At 40.6% G+C, this 24,062-nt stretch overlaps 1 protein-coding gene across 1 annotated transcript in view; it reads left to right on the top strand.

Annotated features, from left to right (window-relative positions):
• SOS1 (SOS Ras/Rac guanine nucleotide exchange factor 1) overlaps positions 1 to 24,062 on the top strand; it is a 79,868-nt gene that overhangs the window by 32,768 nt on the left and 23,038 nt on the right. Inside the window, exons 9-13 of the mRNA XM_039532656.1 lie at positions 11,410 to 11,537; positions 12,535 to 13,190; positions 20,926 to 21,007; positions 21,653 to 21,775; positions 23,544 to 23,647. Coding sequence (XP_039388590.1) covers positions 11,410 to 11,537; positions 12,535 to 13,190; positions 20,926 to 21,007; positions 21,653 to 21,775; positions 23,544 to 23,647 — 1,093 coding nt within the window. The remainder of the gene's footprint in view (positions 1 to 11,409; positions 11,538 to 12,534; positions 13,191 to 20,925; positions 21,008 to 21,652; positions 21,776 to 23,543; positions 23,648 to 24,062) is intronic.

Genomic DNA, 24,062 nt, shown 5'->3' with positions numbered 1-24,062 from the left:
GCCTCAGGAATACAAGCTTTAAGCCCTGTGATCGCTGCAAGAGGTCCATGCCTGTTAGTGATCGACATAGCAGTTATCTGCGTTGCTTGGGCGAAGGATGTATTAGTGAGAAATGCAAAATGTGCAAGTCCTTCAAGCCAAGAACTAAGAAGGAGCGTGATTTTCATTTAAGAGTGCTCCTTATGGAGTCGACCAGCACCCCGGCACTGGAGCAGTGCTCCGACTTGGTGCCAAGTACCGTGACCTTGGTGTGTAGTGCCCCACCGGGACTGTCCACTAGTCAGCACCGGTCCCCATCCATGGCTCCCACCATGAAGCCCAAGAAGGTGGGACGAGGCTGGTCTCCATCCTCCCGCAAGGGAAAGGAGAAGACGCGGTGTGAGCAAGGTCCCATGTCAGGCAACTCTTTACCCACATCGGGATCTTGGGCCCAAGCTCTGGGGGAGTGATGTAGCAGGCTCATGAGCCTGCCCTTTGAGCCTTTGGCCTCGTGCTCCCTGTCTCACCATCATGGAAGGTACCTTTCCTATTGGCAGTGACATTGGCGAGGCAAGTCGCCAAGCTGCAAGGGGAGGTGTGGGTGTGTGGGAAAGGTACAAGAATCAACTGTTTGTGGAGAATTCCTGTTTGCTGTAAGTCGTTAATATAAAATTAAAGGAGACAGAGTTGGCTTGTATTTGTGTGAATGATGCTATAAAAGGTGGAGCTGCATAATACTGTCCATAAACAGTTCTGTCATGTTGTCAAAGGAAACAGTTTATAAGATTTATAGATATAGGTACCGTATCTCTGTCTTGGTTAGGGTAGGTGCATAATACTTTTATACTTCTAGTTTTCTTTTTGTAAGATAACTTTTAGGAAAATTCACTTGAAAATTTCCTTTTGCTTATAGCAATTTGCAAATCTTCCCTGCACAGAAGACTATAATATGTGAAAGAGTAGTATGTATATTCTCTGAGATAAGTATCTTCTCTATCGTGCATTCTAAAGCTTCAGTATCTTTAAATGGTTTCAGTTCTAATGTACTGCAAGTGTTCTTATACAGAAAGTGCAATATTCGACATTCCTTCCCTGAAAAAAATCTTGCTAATCTCTATGTGTGTAAACTTAAGTTTTGTGGTGTGCTGAGTCTTCATTTATTCACACTAATTTAAGGTTTCGCGTGCAAGTAATACATTTTAACGTTTTTAGAGGGCCTCTTTCTATAAATCTATATATAACTAAACTATTGTATGTATGTAAAGTAAATAAGGTTTTTAAAATGTTTAAGAAGCTTCATTTAAAATTAAATTAAAATGCAAAGCCCCCCAGGACCTGGGCAGTGAGAGTGCCACTGAAAATCAGCTCACGTGCTGCCTTCGGCACGCGTGCCATAGGTTGCCTACCCCTGATCTAAGATTACAAAAATTGTAAGTAATAGCAAGGAAATGCGTCAGATTATCTTTTGTTTTAGGTTGTGAATTTTCCCTATGCTAAGGTAATTTTATTCCTGTTTTGTAACTGGGAAGCAGAATCAGAGGGGAATCCTCTGGGTTTAAAATCTTTTTATTTACCCTGTAACGTTATCTTCCATCCTGATTTTGCAGGTGTGATTCTTTTACTTTTTTTTTAATAAAATTCTTCTTTTAAGAACCTGATTGATTTTCAGTGTCCTAAAAACCAGGGATTTGGTCTGTGCTCACTTTGTTAACCTAACGGTTGGTATATTATTCTCAAGCCCCCCCCCCCCCCCCAGGAAAGGGGGTGAAGGGGCTTGGGGGATATTGGGGGGAGGAGGGGGAATAGGGCTCCAAGTGGCCCCTCCCTGAATGTTTGTTTAAATCACTTGGTGGCAGCAATACCATCCAAGGACAAGGAAAGAAATTTGTGCCTTGGAAGTTTTAACCTAAGCTGGTGGAATATAAGCTTAGGGGGTCTTCCATGTGGGTCCCCACATCTGTACCCCAGAGTTCAGAGTGGGGAGGGAACCCTGACATTAGGGACTCCTTGAATCCCTCCACATCCCCCTCCCCCCAACAAGGTTTCCACGGCCCACATCTCCTCTATGCCAGGGGCTCTGTAGTCCCCTTTCTGCTCTTGCCAGGTCCACCATTCTCTCCCCGCCCCTCCATGCCAGGGGTTCTGTGTGCTCCCATTCTCCCCACCATTCTTCTTCTCCTTTATCTGTTTCTTTTCTTTCTCTTTCAGGGTTGTCCACATTTTTAAACTGTATTGGGAGGATGGGCAGAGCTAAGGTGAGGGTTATTGTAAAACTGGAAGGTGATAATGGCTGCCATCAACTGGTTCTTTGCTCCTATAGACAGTTATAGAGGTGGCTGAAGCTCCTAGTTCTGCAAACCCATTCTGTGTCTCCCATTTCCCCCTTTCGCTTTTCCAGTTGTCACCAAAATGAATAAGGTTCTGCCTGTTGATGCTTAGTACACTCCCTGAAAATTTTGGAATTGATTGGACGCGGCATTCAGACATTATCATGTAACACATCCAAATGCAGAAATACCATCGAGTTGAGTGCAGGGCCTCACAACTCTGCCAATAATAATCAGACTCCATGCTGTATTATCTTGAAGCTGTTAAGGTGAATTTTATTACAAATTGGAATTATATAAGAAAAAGGAAAGACTGGTTTAAATCAACATTACTGTGATGGAGAATTCTTGGGAAGAAAATGGATGTCCTCAATCCCAAATGTGAAAGCAAATAGGTAAATATTTTGTGATATTTCAAATATAGATGTAACAATGCATGTTACCAGTCTAGTTAATGAAAAATTGTAAAATAAAATGTTCATCTACATTCTGCAGTGCTGCTCCAGCTCAGGAGGAAAAAACTGGATGACTCCGAGGAGGAGAGGACTCTCGAGAGCATGGAGGGCCAAGGAAGAGAACTGGTGCAGGCTTCTACATTTGTTCCAGAAAGATAATGCAGCTGCTGTGGAAGAGATAGCAGCAATTGTGGAAGGAACTGATGAATCTGAAGTTAGGCAGGAAAGTGTAAAGAAGATTAATTTTATTTACAGCAGCTTCTCCAAATGTGCAAGTGGCAACATATGCAGCTCCTCAGTGGTGGACTCTTGAGCGTACAAAATCCATACAAAGACTCTGCTAGTAGCTATTTGAGTCTACTGCAGACTTCTAAAAAAACCTTTGTAGATGGTTCAAGAGTCACTTTTACTGCCAGAGTCGACTGATATATTTGCAAACAATGCTGTTTTCATCTCTTTCTTGTAGGGTTAGATTACATCTGTATGTGTTGAAATAGTATTTTTTTTAAAGTACATATTTTGGCACCTGTTTGGATATTTAAACAGTAATATTTGAATGTACCTTTTAGTTTAAGAAATTATAAATGTTCAATAAAATTGAATTATGCATCTAATTATGAGTTAACATTAAGAGGTTTTTTCAATTTCTAATGTGGGGAAAATCCTTCATTCTGAAGTAGAAGCATTAAAAAAAAAATACAAGAGTTCCTAACCTATCTGGAATATGGGTTCTACCAACAGTGGGGGTCACAACCATTTTTTTTAATAGCTAGATGAGAGAGGGCTGTCTGGAAATTTTGTTATTACATTGGACAGTGGTATGGAAAAATTTTTGAGAATTGCTCACCTAGCCAACGTCATCCTCAGATTTGACATACTTTAAATCTGTGTGAAAGTTGTGTAGCGCTTAGAGTATCAAGTAATAAACTGCTAATGAACTGGCAAATGTTAGAGTAAAACTTACTGGATATATGAATTTTTGTCATGTTGCCACTTTAATTTTATCAAATGTGAATTTTGAAGGACCCAAAAATGTCATGCCATATCTGAATTATGTGATTTACTAGGGAAAGCAAACTTCAGTGGATCTTTTTCTCCTGCTTATATTGGAGCAGCATGTATTATCTTTATAAGATAATACTAGGCATCAGGTTTTGTTTTTTTTTCTAATTCAATTATCCTGGGTTTTGGTATGTAATGCCATGTTCACACAAGGAAAGAATGTGTAACACAATAAATGTAATTTAATTTAAAGGTCTAGAATTAAGTGAGTCAGTGTAGCCCATGAAAAATCTGTAGTAGTAATCTCTTAAAGTGTAGTACTTTTTTATTTGTATAAATTGACCTATTAAACTCAGATGTGTATTTGTGCTGTAGTGAATTTATAATTAGTTCAGAGTATTGAAAAAAAAACTAAGTTCAAAGATCTTGCTAAATGCTGTTATCAAAGCTCTGAATGTGACATGCTTCCTGTAATAGCCATGCATCCTGATTTATGCAGCACTTGGCTGCCTCCTAAGTCCAACAGTGGCTTCACAACTGGATGGGGTGTCAGCTATTTCCGGATGTGTCATGCTCCCAGAGCTACTTATTAGCTGCTTCAGGCAGCTTGTGTTGATGGGGCCTAGGAACTGGAGAGCCTTTTGGGTCTTGGAGACCGACTTGCTCCTAGCCTATTACTTTCTTGGTGCACAGAGAGTCTGTGCAGGTTGTGGAATCCACAACAGGGGCAGGGGTGGACTCCATGAGATATTGGTCCTTCGAGGTCTTTAGGTATTCTGTGGCATAGATGTCTTCAGTGTGGTCCACTAAACCAGGGATTCAGTGGCCCACCACTTCTTCTGGCTCCTCATAACTCCCAAGGCACCATTGTTTCTGAATAGCACCCAGTGCACTTGAGCACCTGATCCATCAAAACGTCTCTCCCTGGCACAATGTGCTGTAGATGCCCCAACCACATGGTGGGGTATTAGCTTAGCGTCCAGGCCCATGGAACCTCTTTTGGATATTGTTTAGCATATTGATTGGGCATGTGGAAGCACTGGTGTCTGAGCTGAGTGTTTTGAAAAGTGATGTGCATAACTGCCACATCTGTGAGACCCTTTATGCACTGTATATCTCTTGCTTCTAGCTCCAGTCCTTTGGCTGGTCTTGAAATCATTGCCTCTTGTTAGGGCTCAAGGCGTCCGTGCACTCCAGAAGAACTTCAAGTAGCTGACCAATGAAACATGATCTGCATCACAGAGGTTAATAGAGAAGGCCTTATGTGGAGGAAGACATTTAAGGTATAGCACAGGAATGAAGGGTGCTTGAGAGATTTGCTGACACCAGTGCTGGTTGCTCTGACTTCCCTTTTTTGTTTCCATGCCAATGTGGGGCTCAGACTGCAGCTCACCTGCTGAGGAAAGTGGAATTGAATTGGAAGGTGATCCTAATTCAAATGAAGAATCAAGCCATCATATTATAACAGTTTGGCTGATCTTGCAAATGCCTTACGCTCAACCCATTGACATTTCTGTTTGTATGTAACATAACTATCCCAGGAATTCAGAAATGTGTTAGGCATCAAAGGCCACAACCTTATTGATTTGGAGAAGATTGGGGACACATGGGAGTCCCTACCAGCTCTCTACCACTGTCTCAGTTTTGGGCACTTCTGCAATAACCTATAGATCAAAGAGCTAGTTGATGGTACCCATTAAACTTACTAATAACAATATTCCATCTCTATTGGGAGGATGAGCAGAGATGAATTTTAACAGGTCAGTGTCCTGAATGCTTTGTCTGGAAGAGAAGTCAGAATAATGTTGCGGGGGAAATGGGGGTATGCACATAACTTCTGACCTGGGGAAAAGGATGTGGAACCCATGGAGGGGACACTGGGCGCGCACAGCCCCTGCCATGGGGGGAGGTGTTAGTGGGGGGAAGGGAGATTGGGGTACCAAGGGAGATTGGGGTACCATGGTACAGGGGGAAGGAGTGGGAATGTATACAGTCCCTATTACGGAGTGAGAATGGAGAGAATGCAGAACCCCTGGTGGGTGAATATTGGGGGAACCTGATATGAGGCATGGGGGTACAGAGTACCTCTGGCATCAGGATAAGGTAAAATAGGAGGCACACAGCCCTGACAGGGAGGGCATGGGGGGGGAGTAGTAACACACAGCCCCTGGTATAGGAGGGATGAGGAGTCTCTCAAACACCTAGCAATGTGGAGAAGGTGGAAATGGAGGCAGATGGAGCCCCTGGAAGGGTGGATTGGGGGCACCCTGGTACGGGGGTAGTAGGATGAAAGAGGAGAATGGGGTTGCACAAAGCCCTTGCCATGGCTGGACAAGAGGATGTGGGGCACCTAAAATCCCTGATGGGGGAGATTGTGGGAATCTGGTATGGAAGAAGGGGAGGCAGAGACTCTGCTACTGAGGGTATGGGGGGAAGTAAGAATAGAGCTGAACACAAAGCCGCTGGTGTAGGAGAAGAACAGAGGGAGCACGGGAGAATGAGAGGCCCTAGCAGTTGGAGAGATTGGGAGGAATTGCAGGGGGGTCCTGAAATTGGGGGAAGGAGGGACACAGACCTTATGGGGGAATGAAGAGATGCAAGGATCCTGTGGTGCCTGCAGTGAGCTTGGCTGCCACAAGTGATGAATCATGTGCCATGTTAGAACCATCAAGCCAGAAGAGGCACAGGATGTTTCCAGTGACCGAAAACACTGTCGATGCTAATGTGTCACAGGAGATTCCTGGTGGTCTCTTTCCCACCAGTAAAATAAAACAACTTTGTATAGGCTAAGCTGATTGATGGTTGGACCTCTGTAGGAATGGTCCCTGGGTTGGTGAATAGGATGTAAGGTTTTCCTCAAATGAGGTCACTGAATGTGTATCTTTATGTTTAACATGAAGTCCATAGCATGTAAGAGCACACAAGAAAGCTTTTTTTCTGCACTTCTTACATACTCACTGTCTCCTAATATTTTTTTATTTAAAATACTTTGCATGGAGAGGATGGCCATTTCAAGTAGATGCTCCCAAATAACCTTTTAATAAACAGAATGCAACCTCTTGATTGAGGAGTGTACCTCCAGGTGCCCACTTTCTTCAGATTGCCTATCCTTTGTGCCTGTGTGATGCCCTGTCTGATTTCTCAGGGTCGTATCTAAAGTAGGTTATGGGGCTATTGGCCTGATCCAAAGACTCTTAAATCAGTTGAAAGGGTTGTTGACTTTTATGGGCTTTGGATCAGGGCACAGATGGGCTTGGAATATTTTTGCCCGTCTCCTCTTGGAGGAGGTGCAGTTTAAGCCTTCGATAATCTTTGTGCTTCTCATGTGTCAGAAATTGATTAGTATTTGCATGTGTTAAACCTAATGATCCTGTCTCAGGTTTTTCTGTTGTGCTTGTATTGGGTCATAATCCAGGCTGAATTATTATTTTTTTAATCTGAATTTCTGGTGTATTCAGCCACCTATAACTTTTTGGTATTGGTCAACTGAACTAACCCTTGTAGTTGAATGGATCCCCTTTACAATGGCATTTCGTGTGGTCCTTCCTGGATCAGATCCATAGTTCATCTAGTCTAGTGTCCTGTCTCCTACAGTGGCCTGTACTTCATGCTTCAGAGGAAGGTATAAGAAACCCCACAATTGGCAGATTTAGAATAATCTGCCCCATGAAGGTCTGATCCTAATCCGTAATAGTTAGAGATTGATTTAAACTGTGGAAGCATGAGATTTTATATTCTTCACAATATTTGTTGTTACCATCAACTGTTGTTCTGGATACTCTTGTTCGCCATATAAACATCTAATCCTTCTTCGAAGGTGGATAGTCTTTTCTTATTGCTACTACTACTTAGGTGTGATTAATACCCCAAAGAGTGGAGCAGTTCTCATGCTGACGTTCATGAGGACAGATGATTCTATATCCTATTTGCCCTCAAATCTGTTCTGCTTTGCAGTATTTATTTTTGAACTTGGAAGAAATTCTCCAACTGATAACATCCTCCAACTGCTGGAATGGCTGTATACGTATTTCCTCTTACGAATCTTAATTGTTGAGCTTTGGTCAGGGTCTCTGGGCAGTGTACCTGTGGGTATGGTTTCCTATACTATATCATGTAGGTGGGCTGAGCCTAACAGGAACTGAGGGTTTCAGTCTTGATGTGTATGCAACGAAACCTATTGTTGTATGGAAACTAATTATTGCTTCGGAGTTCTTGCCCACTGGTTAGTCTCTCAGACCATAGCATGTTTGACTAGAAGGTAGAGGTGTTCCATGACTTTAACAGCTTGGGGAAGAAGGTATGAACTCTTGGACCCAGTAAAAATATAGACAGTTTTCCAAACAGACCATGATACCTTCACTATCCCAGTCATGCACAGCTAGACCTTCTCCCTATGCTCTCCTACTTTATAAAAGGAGACTTTAAACACCTATACTTTGCAGTTATTGTACTGATTCATTAGGTGGCACTATACAGCTACAATAAATCAGTGGGCCTTTTAATGGCAGTTTGAATTTTTTGTGGTATATGTCCATTAAGATTTTGTTTCTCATGACCCAATATGTTCCAAGAAAGTAGGTTTTTAATTTGACACTAGATTACAGAAATCCTCCTGTACTCTCCCTCCTACCATGTTTCCCTGCATGACCTATTTCTTTAAAAAGAAAAAAAGATTTTTTGAAAAGAAACAGATGAAGGCAGAAGCCTTTTTCTTTCCCTTTTTTTTGGGGGGAGGGGGGGCAGCTATTTTTGTATGATTAGCATAAAACCTTGCAAATAGCTAAATTTAAGTTAACTTTAAAAAAAGACTGGTATGATTAAGTTCATTAGTAGCTTTGAACACTTGATTTTTCTTTGAATATGGATTTGGAAGTACAGGTAACTTTTAAAAATTGGGCTTCATCAGAGTCCAAGAAAAGTTATTTCTTTGAGTGATATATTAGAGCTTATCAGGATAAAATAACCTGCAAGCTTGTTTTACCTAGTAACATGAACATGAAAGGTCTGTGACGAATTTTTTAAAACCTTTTAATCTCTTCACCGCCTTAAGGAAATTGTTCTCTCTACAGCTCTTTCTTGTTGCACAATATTTGGAAGGAGAGCTAAAAAGCATTGTGTACATTTATATAGGATCAGATTTTTGCACAAGTATTTCATTAATAAAATGATTTGAAGAACTAAGTATTTTCTTACTCCTGCTTCTCTTACACCAAAATGCAGAGGTTCAAGGATCTGTTTTTATTTTCCATGGTCTTCAACCTGTGTCATAAAATAGCATTATGCTGAATCAAAGTCCCAGATAACACTATGTATATCTCATAAGTATGTGATAGAATTACTTATATCTCATTTACTTTGAATCCTGACCTTTAAGCAAGTCAGTCTGCATTTTTCCATATGCTCAAAAGCTGCCTCTAGCTTTCTGCATTGGAAAGAGAAGGCTGCAATCTCAGAGGCAGACACAGGGTAAGTAATAGCTTTGGCTGCTGCTGAAAGATGATCATCCATACACAACAGGGAATCCAGTCAGAAACCCAGGTTGCAAACAGTAGAAAAGACTGTCAGTGGGTACTGTGGTGGAGGCAAAGAACCTCTTATTTAGTCTCGTGCACAGCTATAATATAAGAGTTCAAAGATCTTTATGCCACAATCCATTTCATCCCAAGACTCCTGCCAACGGGGCTTGAGCTACCCTCCCTCACATTGGAGTTGTTACAGGTCAGATATAAACTAAGCAACCTGCAAGATCAAAGCTAGGTTAAGAGGTTGCTAGCAGTCCCCCTCATCAGGATAAGATGCAGATATCCCACTACCATTGATTGAGTGTTCTCCTTGAGAGCCCTCTGGAAACACTCAGGTTGTGTTAGTATGGTAATGTACAATCTAAATGGATCCTTCATTGTGATGGGTTGTGTGCCCTAACCTCTGATTAATGGATGTTTTGGTTGCTCTATGAGGGGTTTAGTTTCCAAATTTCACATCTCCAATCCCAATCCAAACACTACATCAAGAGTGTGGTCAGCCATTAGAGTTGAACCAGAAACCACCAGGGATAGTCTCATTGGACTCATGGTGAACAGAAAAAACTAAATTGATTCAGAAAGTTGGCCATCCATGGGAATGCTGAGGTTGTTGCTGTCAGCACTGGTGTCTACAACATGAGATAATTAACTTGAACAGGTCATGGAAAGAAGTAACGTCCCCCAGGACTTTCAAACAAAGTTGGACATGCTATATTTGATCCAGTTTGGGAATGGGACATCTTTTACATTTCAAGTTGGATGCACACCACCTCCACTCTGATTCACCCGTGGGTTCATGTGGCACCGATACTTGCCTGAGACCAAATGTGCCAAATCAACCCCACAGTTTTGTTGAGCCAGTGCTTGGTGATATGTATAAGAGATTCATCTCTTATCGAATCAGAGAATTGTTAATTATTGACAGCTGACTGATGTATTCATAAGCATAACCATAGTCTAGGAATTGCTTCAATTGATACCCTAACCCATGAGAAAACTGCAGACTAAACCAGAGGCACTGAAATAAAAATATCAATTCAGATTTATGTCTAGCACCATTTTTTTTTAAACCTTCCTTGTCTCATCCTTGCCTCCCCATCCGCCATAGGGATAGAAGGACCCAGACCTTCACTGTTAACATGCTCCTGTCCCCTCCAACTCTCAGGCTCCATTCCTGAAGCTCTTGGCAGTGCTGCCTCACTCTCTGAGATGCTTTAAGGTGGCCAGCAAAAGGACCTACCTGTCACAGCTAGGTACCCAAATAGGGACCTCCTGGGTAGACTGCAAAAGACATCTTGATGTAACTACTAACCCTTATTCAGCCAAACCCAAAGGAGCTTACAGTAACAAACCCTACACTTCCATCCGAGACTAACCAAATTAACAAACTAAAATAAGGAACCCCTTTATAAAAGAGAGCTTTAAAAACAAGCACACACTGGTACCTCTTCTTCATTTTTCCTGCCAAACACAGAGAGCCTTATCCCTCCATGTGTGTCTCTCACAAAGAAGTGTAACCTCTTCCAGCCTCATTTCCCAGCCCTTTTCCCACAGGGCCATAAATCAATCTACTCTACTCCCAGGAAAATCCTCATGTATGTAATATGGAGGAGGCTGCACATCAAACAAACATGTTCACATCCCTCAGAAAGACACACAAGCTTCCCCTTTATGTCTCCGACCCATAAGAATGTAAAACACTCAACCAGCTCCTCCCACATGGGTTGTAAACCTATTAATTTAGAAATAAACACATGTCTAGTTATGTCCTTGCCCAGTGAGGGAGGCTTCTCTCTCAAAGGGGACTCTCTCCCATACTGCTGGTGGCATGAGGGGGACTGGATAGACCTGGAGTAGAATGGTAGCTTCTTCCCTAGCACAGCTGAGTCCTGGGGTAGACAAGGAACTCCTCTCTTAAAGGGGACTCCCCTGCCCCCCTTGCTGTTGGTAATGCATCTAATTAATGTAGATTATTCTGTGATTTATCTAATAAGAAAAACACAAACCCAGGAAATGGAATGATTTCTTCTCAATATGTTAAACAGATTATTTGTAATGCTTTCACACATGCATATACCATCATTCTTTAACACTTTTTTAATATTTAGCTTTCAATATTCACAGCAACTGGAAGAGAAGAGTGAGGATGAAGAGGATAAAGAATGTTTAAAGCAAGCGATAACAGCTCTGCTTAACCTTCAGAGTAGTATGGAAAGGATATGCTCCAAAAGTCTTGCAAAGCGAAGACTTAGGTAAACATGTTTCCATTTTTTCTGCTTTCAGCCCTCAGTGCTTTGCTATAAATCCAGGGTTCCCAGTTTCCTCTTTCAGTAAACAATGAACAAAATAGTTTGTGACAAGCCTGCTTTTTCAGAGGAAGTGACATACAAAGCTAAGATAATTTGTTATTGTTTTAAAACCTTTCGTATTTGTATGTGTCCTTGCACACAACTGGTCAAGACATCCTGAGAATCTAGTGGTAAGCCAAAGGAAAGATAAATTGTAGATTTTTTTTTTCCAGATAGTAAGTGGATTTGTAAAATTATAATTGCTAATGTTCAGTTCTTTTATGGTTGAAAGTAGATATTCTTATGTCATGGAACCATTTACATTACCTAAACAGATTTTTGTGTGCATACCCAGTTGAAAATCAAGCTCAAGTGTGAACCAGTAATTACTTGCAATGTTATGTACTTCAGATATATTTGGTTATGATTAAAATAAATTACAATATTCATGCAGTGCCAGTTTATAAGTAATATAGAAACAGATGTTTCTAAAAATTCTGTTCAGTACATTAATTTAGGACTATTTTAATATTTTGTTAACTAATCCAATTTTGTACTCTAAAATTGAATCTTTAGGCTTAGACATAAATGCATTGTACAGCTTAGCTGTTAATTGAGGAAGGTAGAATTAAGTGCATTCTTAATAATGGAAATAAACTGAGAATACATGTTAGAGCATGTAAAAATGTACTGTAGCAATTTGCCTTTTGCTGATTAGGCACTTCATTTAAAAACATTTTACATTGCATCGAACACATAGAATGCTTGTATCCAAATGAGGCACTTTAGGAATTAGCAAGCACTTTCTCCGTACTGGTAGTTTCATTAAAATTATTCTCTTGTTAGCATGTATTTCTTTGAGGGTGTATTTACCTTCTCATTTGGAAGGAATAGTTTATTTTATCCTTTCTGAACTAATGTGGTATTTCCTTTTTTTTATTACTACTCTCGTTCACTGAAGTGAATCTGCATGTCGGTTCTATAGTCAGCAGATGAAGGGGAAACAACTAGCAATCAAGAAAATGAATGAGATCCAGAAAAACATTGATGGTTGGGAGGGTAAGGACATTGGACAGTGCTGCAATGAGTTTATAATGGAAGGAACTCTCTCACGAGTAGGCGCAAAACATGAGAGACACATATTCCTTTTTGATGGACTAATGATTTGCTGTAAGTCGAATCATGGCCAGCCAAGACTTCCAGGTGCTAGCAATGCAGAGTATCGTCTGAAAGAAAAAATTTTTATGCGAAAGGTACAAATCAATGATAAAGACGACACTAATGAATATAAACATGCTTTTGAAATTATTTTAAAAGATGAGAACAGTGTTATTTTTGCTGCTAAATCAGCAGAAGAGAAAAACAACTGGATGGCAGCATTGATATCTTTACAGTACAGAAGCACCCTGGAAAGAATGTTAGATGTAACAATGCTACAGGAAGAGAAGGAGGAGCAGATGAGATTTCCAAGTCCTGAGCTTTATAGGTTTGCAGAACCAGATTCTGAAGAGAATATTGTATTTGAAGAAAACATGCAGCCCAAATCTGGAATCCCTATCCTCAAGGCAGGAACTGTTGTGAAACTCATTGAGAGACTGACCTACCACATGCATGCAGGTGAGGCAGCCTTTAAGCTGGTTTAGAATATTTGAAGCTGTTGATTATTTTACTAAATTCCTAATTTCTTTGCATCAATACTTATTAATACAGAATGAGAAGAAAGATGCTGTCATCTTTTGGGTTTTGCAAAGCTCCAGTCTGTATGTGCAGTGTCTTGATGCAGTAGCTTGGCTAAGAATATAAGATGTCTAACATAGTGGCTGCAGAGCTTGTGTGGAAGCCACTTCAGCTCAGTGTCTGAAGAAGCTCTCTGCAGCCCGTAATGTACCACTGTCACAGGGCAAGAACTGGATAATAACCGTAATATCTCTTGTGGCTCTGCCTCCAGCCTGCCTTTGCTTTGCCCTTACCCACCCCAGTGCAAGTACAGAGCTCTTGTGGAACAGGACCATACACATTTGGCCCACTCAAATCCAGCCTTTTCTTGTTCAGCAGAACCACAGAACCTGTGGCCTAAAAAGCATACTAAACGCTGGTACAGTAAAAATAGATTAAAAGATTTACACTTTAAAAAAAAAAATCCATAAACAGTTTGAATAAAACCTCAACTGATCAACATGCTTTACAGTATAAAAGACATTCTGAAATAAAATTTGTTTTTGAGTTAAGGGTCTGGATTCCAGAGAAGAGATCTTTATTTAGCCCCATTACTATAGACATAAAAATATACACCTCTACCTCGATATAACGCTGTTCTCGGGAGCCAAAACCTTACCATGTTATAGGTGAAACTGCGTTATATCGAACTTGCTTTGATCCACCAGAGTGCACAGCCCCCCCCCCCCCCCCAGAGCGCTGCTTTACTGCGTTATATCTGAATTCGTGTTATATCGGGTCGCGTTATATTGGGGTAGCGGTGTAGTCCCCAGTCCATTGAACTCACTGGCACTATGCATGTGCATAAAGTTATTCTCATACATGGGTACTTAGGACCAGGGCCATACACAATACTTCTTCCTGTATGTTCCAGGCTTCAAGAGTTGCTATCGGTTTGGACCTCATAAGCTGTGATGATATTTATAGGGCCACAGGCTTAGAAAGAGTTTCTATATTCTGTTTTAAAACTACAGCCTTGAATTCAATCTGTGCCCGCACAGGCAGCTAGTGAAATGAACACGCAGCAAAGAAGCAAGATATAATATCAATTTAGTAGTTACGGAGGAACAATTTGTTGCATGTTTCTTGCTTTAAATTTAACTGAATTTCAGTATAAAGGCTTAATCAGATTATTAAAGGGACAAAGCTACTGTACTCGACTTTAGGGCTTTTTAATACAAATATCTGTACTTGGTAGAGATAGATACATAATAGCACTCATCCCTAGTTACCTTGCTTCTTAATATTTTATGTGCTGCGTTTGCAGAAATGTTAACCACATTCTCTTGTTTACTACTTTAAAGCTTTAAATGTGTAAATTTCCTAAAGAAGGTGCCTCTTCCCAAGACAGAGTTGAAAATTGCTTTTTTCATTTTTTTAACCTAAAGTCTTACATTTATTAGTCAAAACAGTATGCAGTACAATAACTCAATGCTGTATTTTTTTCTTTTAATGTAAAATCAGTCTGATTTAGGATAACTGCTTAACACTCCACCCTTTTTAAAAACTATTCAGTAATTTGCAAATTTAGACAAAAGATCAGGAAGCTTCTCCCCTCCCCCATGTCAAAGTTATATATTTTGATTTTTTATGATGTTATATTATTGAATACTTCTTACTTTTTAAAATATGTAATTATTTCGTTTTCTTTTTAAAAAAAAATGCTTTTCTGAAGAGTTGAGGGTAGGATTTTTGTGGAATTTTCTGTTCGGCTTCCTTATGATTTTTTTCAATTTACCTGAGGCAGCTCCCGTTTGATGCACGGGTTGCAGGTGGCTCTGCTTGTCCTGTACTTGCCCTGCAGGTCCCATTGGCCACGATTCTCAGAGCCGCCTCCCACCTCCTCCCCCGGCCAGGCAGGGCTAGATTCAGAAAGGGGGCCGGGCTTTAGGGGCTGCAGCCCTGCCTGGCCCGGGGTGGAGGTGGGAGGCGGCTCTGAGAATCGTGGCCAATGGGACCTGCAGGGCGAGTACAGGATAAGCAGAGCCACCTGCAACCCGTGCACCAAACGGGAGCTGCCTCAGGTAAATGCTCCACACCCCCTCCCTCACCCAAACTCCTGGCCAGACCCTGCACCCTGAGCCCCAGGAGGAGAATGCAGGGGGAAAAATGAAAAGGGGAGGGGAGATCAGAGAGAATGCTCCCCCCGTGGTGGGGAGGGGGAATGAAGCTGAGCACAAGGCCCCACTAACTCTAAATCCGCCACTGATTGTTTCTATGTACTTGTATTGTCCGTTTACACAGTTGTATAAACTAAAATGATGTAAACATGACGACAAAACGTTAATGAATTGGCTGTTAGTATATTGTGTTGAAGCAGGCCGTGGACCTCATAAAGTGCTCTGGTGGGCTGTAGGTTGGGCACCCCTTTATTAGGTCATTCAGTCCAACCCCTGTCAGCGTGGAATTGTTCTTTAGAATACATTTTCCACTGTTTTTGCCAGTCTAATTTTGAAAATCCCAATTAATTGTGCTTCCAACACTTCCGTAAGGAGACTATTCCATACCCTAATTCATCTCGCAATGAGGGCTTTTCCTCATATTCAGCTGTAATTTTTTTCCTTTCTCAGTTTCATTCAATTACAACTATTGTAAATTGCTCTCCATCCTTGGTGCTCCGTCCTTCAGGGAACTGATACACTACACATTGCAAGATTAGAGCCTTGAATATTTGTAGGTGGCTTTCAGTCCATCCTGTGTCCCATTCCCCCCCACCCCGCCCCGCCCCGCTATCATTTAACCAAGCTATCTATATTTCATTTGTTAATCTCTATTGTCAATGAATCTCTCCATACTCTCAATCACTTTTATTGCTCTTTGAATGCACTTGCATTTATTAATATCTTTCTAAAATGTGGTATGAATAAATAAACATAGTACTCCAGATGCAGTTACAGCAAAACTATTTTAAGTCTCTGTTCTCATTTGCTCATAACTTTTCAAACCTTTTAGCCTTTGGGGATGAAATTTTATTTGTTTGGTTTCTGTCCCGTGAATTTTTTGGAAGTTGGAGCAAAGGCAATTCAGCAGTGTTCGAGAGCAAAAGCCAAGACATTTTAAGTAGAATTGGTTTTGTGACATTGGTTTGAAAAGTTTGAGCACTAAAGTAAGTGGGGAAATGAAGGTAGTATTTAGAAGGGCAACAGCCCCAAAGGAAAAGTACCTTTTTGAGTTTTCTGGTGAATGCTTTGTTTTGATTTGGCTTAGTTATAGGCCTTTGAGACTCACCCTTTGCACATACACAACGATTTGATACAAGTTATTAATACATTTGGCAACGTTCCTAGTGTTGGTAGGACGCCCTGTTTGTAAGCTTGTGCTCAGTGAGCTATGATCCTCTCTCCAGAGTTCTATCTGCCCAGAAAGGAACAGTTTCTAAATTATTTTAGGAACACAGGATCTAGTAAAAGAGATGTTTCTTTTGTTGTATTCCCCACCAAAATGCCCCCTTAACCTACATATGGTACTAAGCACAAGGTGGTAGCCAAGAAGAGTCCTGACTCTTCCACCAAATGCACTTAATAATTCCCTGTGCTTTACAACCCCTATTTAACAAAGCTTAGAGGTGGCGTCGCTGAGCCAGAGAGAGGTTGTTTGGTTTGCTCAGGGTCACACAATTCTGTGGCAGAGCTGGGAACTTTAGTCCCATTTGATAGGTTGGAAAGTTGAGACAGAAAAATTGACTGATTTGCCTATGTTGCCCTGGGCGGGTACTGTGATAGGCATTGAGTTAGAGTCACAGACCTGAATTCAGCCACTGGATCTGACACTTACATGCTGTGTGAAACTGGGTGAGGTAGTAACCCTTCCGAACCTGTGTCACTCATTTTTAATACAGAATTACTCATGCATACCCACCTTTGCAAAGGGCTTTGAAATCCAAGAATGAGAGAAACGCTGTGTATGCTAAGCATGATTAGCCATGCTTTTCAGGTGAACAAAGGAACACAGAGGTTCAGTGACTTAGCCAGGAAGCACTATGACATAGGAAACTAGATCCAGTCTCAGTGAACATATTTGATGTCTATGCATGTGAGTCACCTAGCTTTTTAGTGAATTTACATACCTTGCAAAGAGTGCAGTGATTTGCTGCATATTTAGGAGATACAGAGTGAGTGAGGCAATCCTCCACAGTATCACTGCCCCTATTGTCTTTAAATAATGTGCATGAGCTGAGAGTATGGCTCCATTTGCTCATCTTACAAGACCTATTCAGGTGCTTAAGAAAGGGCATTCTGATGACATCTAGCCAAATAATTCCAGATTGTAGAATTTGTTTTCCCACCATACATAAAATTCTGTTAAGAGAAGTTTAAAAATTGTGTTCAACCTTAATTCTGCACCTTTGTGCATATGCATTATGTTAGTCTCTTATTGCACAATCACACCTTTTCTCAAACAGTGCAACTGCTGCACACAAATCTTAGTGCTTCAACTTAAAGATGTAACTTCTCTAGCTGTGAGCATTATTATTTATTATTTGTAGTGCATAGGAGCCCTAGGCATGGACCAGGATCCCATCATGCTAGGTACTTTACAAACACAGAACAAAAATTTGGTTCCTGCCCCGAAGGTCTTGCATCCTATAAAGCAGGCTTTTATTGTGTGGGCCTGGCACTCTAAGGTGACATAAACGAAGTGTGCTCTAAGTAACAGCAGAGTGTAGCTAAATTAGTTGCAAACTCAAGACATGAATGATCTGGGGCAAAATCAAGTATCAGATCTCCTTTTTTTTTTTTTTTTTTTTTTTTTTTTTTTGCAGTCAGAGGTCCATAATGATTGATTATGCAAGATTTCATCTGGGGTGGACCTGCCTGTCCCCCAGGCTACGTTGACTTATCTGCAAAAAATGTTCCCATTGGCACCAAGGTGAAATCTCTGATAGAGCAGCTGCAATGGTGTAGTACTGCCAGGGAGTCAGGCATCCACCAGTGGCCAGAGCCAGTATAATGACAAAGGCCTCCTGGGAGTCACCAGGTTTGGAGGCAGGCCCCACAGCCTTTTCCATGAGGCATGGCAAACCACTGCATCCTCCCTATAATGGGACAGTTCAATATATCTCTGCATGGAGAAATTTCCCCTACATCAAGCCCCTTTCCACAGAGTTTAAACACTAAAGGAGACCATTTGACCCTGTTTGCATAAACCTGTTTGTGTGTGTCTCTCCCCCGCCCCCCCCCCCCTTTTCCTGATGTTTGTGTAAGAGCATTAAGGTTAGGGGCTCCTCGTTTTGAAAGTCCTGGCAATTTTTTTATCTATAGGGCAGTGCTGTTCTATTTTTAAAGCTTTGATATGTTAAGAGTATTTGTGCGTCAGCATAGTGTCCGTTTCCTTTCTTAAGGAATTCAAGGGTGATTATTTATAAATCCTTGTAGAATAAGTTATTGTTCTTTTTTAGCTTTTAAATTGGCTGTATTGAAGGGAGAATTATCACATGAGCGGACATCCTGACTAAGTGGAGTTGTCTGTATTTTTTTTACCTACAAATTGGTTAGCTATATAATATACATTATTTTTAAGCCACTGATTTTGTTGGTAAGATAACACCTGTAATCAGAAACTGAAAGGAAAAAATTAGATTTGTTTTGCTGTATTTACCTCAAATGCAGCTATGCTGTTGTGGATTCTGTGGCTCTAAACATTGATCTCAAATTCTAATGTAAATAACAATAGCTATGACTCAGATGTAGAATAGCCAAGAAATTTTTAAATTATGTGGAAGCATTCTACTCTTTGGTTTAAACAAAACATGTTTAGGGTACACATTGTGTATTTTAATAATATATAATGAAAATCATTCTGTGGAAACACTGCTACTTATAGGCAAATAGTTAAATAGTTTTGTTCATGGTTTCTGAGTTTGGAGCCAAGTCAGGCATCTAAATAGGGGGCCTGATTTTCACATGTGCTGACTGCCTACAACTACCATTGTTTGGCATCTAAAAAATTGAAGTGCTCCTTGTTCTGGATGTAAACACCTACTGTTTGGCACTCAAGTTTGAAAGGTTTTGTCTTTAAGTGTAAAAGTGCAGTTCAGCTCTGTAAAAATGACATTCTCGTCCCATACTGAGTAAAGGGAAATCCCCAATTTTCATTATTTGCATGACTGTCTTATTAAGGAGACAAGGTGGGTGAATTAATATCTTTTATTGGATCAACTTCTGTGGGTGAAAGAGACAAGCTTTTGAAATTACACACAGCTCTTCTTCAGGTCTGCGAAAGGTATTCAGAGTGTCACAGCTAAATACAAGGTGGAACAGATAAGGAGTTAACACATGTTAGGAGAGACCATTTGGGGTGAAGTGGGTAGGTAACACCTCTACCATTCTACAACAAAGCAGGGTTAGCGGCATGGGGGTGTTCTAGAGAGAGCTTGATGGAGGGATGGTGATTGCTAAAGTTGTGGTGGAAATCTAACGGGGAGTGGAATGAACACAGAAAAAGAAAAACACTATATCACCTGTGGGCAAACACTTTTTACGAAAAGATCACTCCATATCTGACCTTTTAGTCCTTGTCCTCCAAGGAAACGCCTTCAAAAGATGATCCTGGGAACGTAAATCCATAACTCTGCTAAAGACCAAAAATCATGGACTTAAGACAGTATCTGTGGCTTTGTCTACACTAGCACTTTTGTCTGCAAAACTTTTGTTGGTCAGGGGTCTGAGAAAAACACCCCCCTGACCAACATAAGTTTCACTGACAGAAGCACCGGTATGGACAGCACTTCGTTGGCAGGTAAAGCTCTCCCGCTGACATCGCTACCACCGCTTGTTGGGGGCAGTTTAATTATGCTGGCGGGAGAACTCTCACTGCTAAAAAGTTGTGCCGTTTTCCTAGTCTGAAGTTTTCTGGCTTCAACTTCCAGCCATTGGATCTTGTTATACCTTTGTCTGCTAGACTGAAGAGCCCTCTTACCAAATTTCTGTTCCCACTGTAGATACTTTTAGCCTGTGATCAGTAACCCCAACCTTCTCCTTGGTAAACTAAATATAACTTGAACTCCTTGATGATCTCAATATGACATGTTTTCCAATCCTTTAATCATTCCTGTGTCTCTTCTCTGAACTCTCTCTAATTTTTCCACACTTTTCTTGAAGCGTGGACAGCAGAAGTGGACACACTATTCCAGCAGTGGTCACGCTAGTGATGGAATTAGGAAGAAACATCTCCCTATGAAAAAGTTATTCCATAATAGCCCATTATAGGGTTTCTGACTCCTTCTTTTGAAAGATCTGGCACTGGTCACTGTCATAAATAGGGTGCTGGACTAGATGACTCACTCATAAAATGGCATTTATGTGCATTTATAAAAATGCACCAAGTGCAACATTGTAAGAATTTTTCCAGTTCTTTTAATAATTGAGAGAGGAAAAACAAGTGTTTTTTGTGAATAATTTTAAAATGCATTTGAAATTGATTTTATTCATTCTGCCTTGTATTGCCATACCAAAAAGTACTAACTTGCCACTAAAACAGGGAAATGTTCAGTGTACTGTATAACAGATATCCATTAATAGTCCGAGTGTTTTCAAGTACACTTAGGTTTAAAGAAAACCATTAACTTTGAATACTTGTGAAGTATTATAATTAGCAAATTTGTTGAAAAGAAAGCAATGTTTTTTTTGTGTCCTAGACCCAAATTTTGTTCGGACGTTTCTCACGACATATAGATCCTTTTGCAAACCTCAAGAACTATTAAGTCTTCTGATAGAAAGGTATGTGACTTTTTTGTATCTTCACTGGAGTGCTTGCTGCATTGGTCCATATGAGAAGGGATCTCTTTTCTTTTTTCTTCTTTTTTTAATGTGGTGTGGGATTAAAAAAATATTTTTATTTTAAAATTTAATATTTTAAAAAGATGGCTTCAATTTTTGTCACTGGTCTCTCTTAAAAGTTTTCAAATCCAAGGATTATGAGGTCCAAAAGATTGATCCTCAACTGATGTAAATTGATACTGTTCCATTGAAGTCAATGGAGTTACGCTGAGTTACACCAGATGAGGACCTTGCCCCAAAGGTTTTGTCATTTTGCAGTCTGTATTGGCACATACTGTGACTGTGTTGCTATCTTCTATTTTTATTTTTTTTTATGTAGTGACATAAGATACATTTATTATTATTTCCAATTTAGTAAGTGGTATTTTCTACACTTACTAACTAGTAAGGGTCTGATTTAATGGAAACCCTCTAAACTTTTTGACTAGCAGGGGAGAAAGCAGAGGTATCTTCAATTGAATCAAACTCTTAATAGTTTTGTTAGTGCATGGTCTGAGAGAGGTTAACACAACAAATTTACTGGTTCCTGTTTACATCATTTAAATGAATGTAAAGGTTTAGACTTTTCTGTTTTTCCCATGCTAGGTTTGAAATTCCAGAGCCTGAGCCAACAGAAGCTGATCGTATAGCTATGGAGAACGGAGATCAGCCTCTTAGTGCAGAGTTGAAACGATTTAGGAAAGAATATATACAACCTGTACAGCTGCGGTGAGTATTAGAGAAATGCAGATAAAACTTCTCCTTCGTGGAGTGCCTCTGCAGATTTCCACAAGGAGTCTCTTCATTCTTCATGAGCCACAGAGCCACTGACAAAGTGGTAAAGCTATGAGGAGGCACTTATGCCTAGTTTGTATCACAGCAATCAGGACCCTGATTCCCACCTAGTAACGCATCCTCAGTTTCTTTGATTCAGCATATAAACAGTTATAGAACCACAAAGCTCCTTTCTTTACGGTAGATAACTCATTGGATAACAAAAAAAAAAAGTGACTTTCTTATAAATCAAGTTCTCTGAATGTATTATCTCTGCAGATGCACCCTTATCCCTCCCACCTTTGGTATACTTTGGAATCCTTCTGAAGACTCTCTGAAATAGAGGAGAAGTGAGGACAGGTTAAGGGGTCAGCTTTTATAAAGTTTTAGGTTCTAAAATGCTATGATGCAAATTAGGCACTAATGCTACCTAATGGGTTTTCTGAAATCTGTGCTTCTAGTGGCTTGAGGGATGGAGCAGTAAGGCAACTGTAGACTCAGTTATACTGGCAAACCTGCACTTTTGCCTGTGTAGCTTGTTTTACTCAGGGAGCTGTAATAAGCTATGCTGGCAAAATCTCAGGCCTGGTCTACACTACAGGTGCCGGTTGATCTAAGCTATGTAATGTGAGTTATGTTAGTAGCGTAATTCAAGTCAATGTAGCTTAGATCTACTTATCACAGGGTCCACACTCCGCTATGTCAGCAGGAGATGCTCTCCCACTGACATTGCTTCCACCTCTTGTTGAGGTGGAGTACAGGAATCGATGGGAGAGTGCTCTTCCATCAATTGAGCGTGTCTTCACTAGACCCGCTAAATCGATGCTGCTGCGTCAATTGCAGCAGCACCGATTTAGCTCCATAGTGAAGACTGTCCCTCAGTTTTGCCAGTATAAGTTGCATCCACTCTAGAGGTGCTTTACTAGAGTAGTATATTGCTACATCTATACCAGCAAAGCATTCCTAATGTAGATGTGACCTAAGTAAGTAACATTGTTTTCTAACTGACAGCATTCTTCAGAGCTTTCAGGTGAAATTAATATATACCGTATATACTCGTTCATTAGCCCTTTCGTTTATAAGCTGACACCCCCACCCCCACCCCAAGATGGTTAGGTAAAAATAGCAAAAACTGTATGACCCTTTCATAAGCCGAACCTATATTTCAGGGGTTGGCAAACTTTGGCTCCTGGTCGTCAGGGTAAGCTGCTGGCGGGTTGGGAGGTTTTGTTTACCTGGAGCGTCTGCAGGCATGTAGCCTCTCAGCTCCCACTGGCTGGGAACGGCAAACTGCAGCCACAGGGAGCTGAGGGGCTCTATGCCTGCATACGCTCCAGGTAAACAAAATGACAATGTATTAAATATTCAGTGATTCCATAGAGTTTAAAATGATCACATTTTGGTGTAGACCCGTTTATAAGCCGACCCCCGCTCTTTGATGTGTCACTTTTTTACCAAAAATATTTGGCTTATGAACTAGTATATACGGTAAATGTATTTAAGGCAAGAACTAGCTGTGCACATTCTTTTGTGAATATTTAATGTGAAATGAAAACTGTATATTAGCTGCAATTGATCCCTTGGTTCACCCTCCTGTATGGTCTAATTCTTACAGTAGCACCTGGAGATCCCATCTTAGCCAGAGTGCCAGGCACTGTCAGACATAGACTAACAGACAGTCTCTTCCCACAAAGTGTTTATAATCTCTCCTTTAATGTTGTAGAGTGTTAAATGTATGCCGACACTGGGTAGAACACCACTTCTATGACTTTGAGAGAGATGTAGATCTTTTGCACCGATTGGAAGAATTCATTGGGACAGTCAGAGGTATTTATGATTAAAATAAATATCAGCATTTTAGAATATGTCCAGTGTTAGACATCTTTGTTACGTGGTGATGCTTCGTTGCGGTCAGTGGATGAAGGAAAATGAAATGGGTGCTTATGATGACTTACGTTACTCATACGCATTGTGCATACCCTGAATAAACCTTTATTTAAAAGTCAACTGCTATTTTCATTCCCAAAAATATGGTGCCTGTTCAGAAAAATATGATCCATGTTACTTAACTCTGATAGCAAAATGTGATTCTAGTTATACTGAAAATGAATTGCTATAATTGGAAATTGCCAGCAACTGAGTGGTTGGTTTTGAAAGCAGGTCAAAATAGTCTTTGGTCACCTGCTTATTGGGGGAAATCCCTTAAGCTATAGTTAGGAGTAACTTTCATAAAAGCTTAATG

Source organism: Mauremys reevesii, linkage group 3 (assembly GCF_016161935.1).
Source record: "Mauremys reevesii isolate NIE-2019 linkage group 3, ASM1616193v1, whole genome shotgun sequence".
NCBI classification, from domain to species: Eukaryota; Metazoa; Chordata; order Testudines; family Geoemydidae; genus Mauremys; species Mauremys reevesii.
This window is presented reverse-complemented; position numbering and strand designations above follow the sequence as displayed.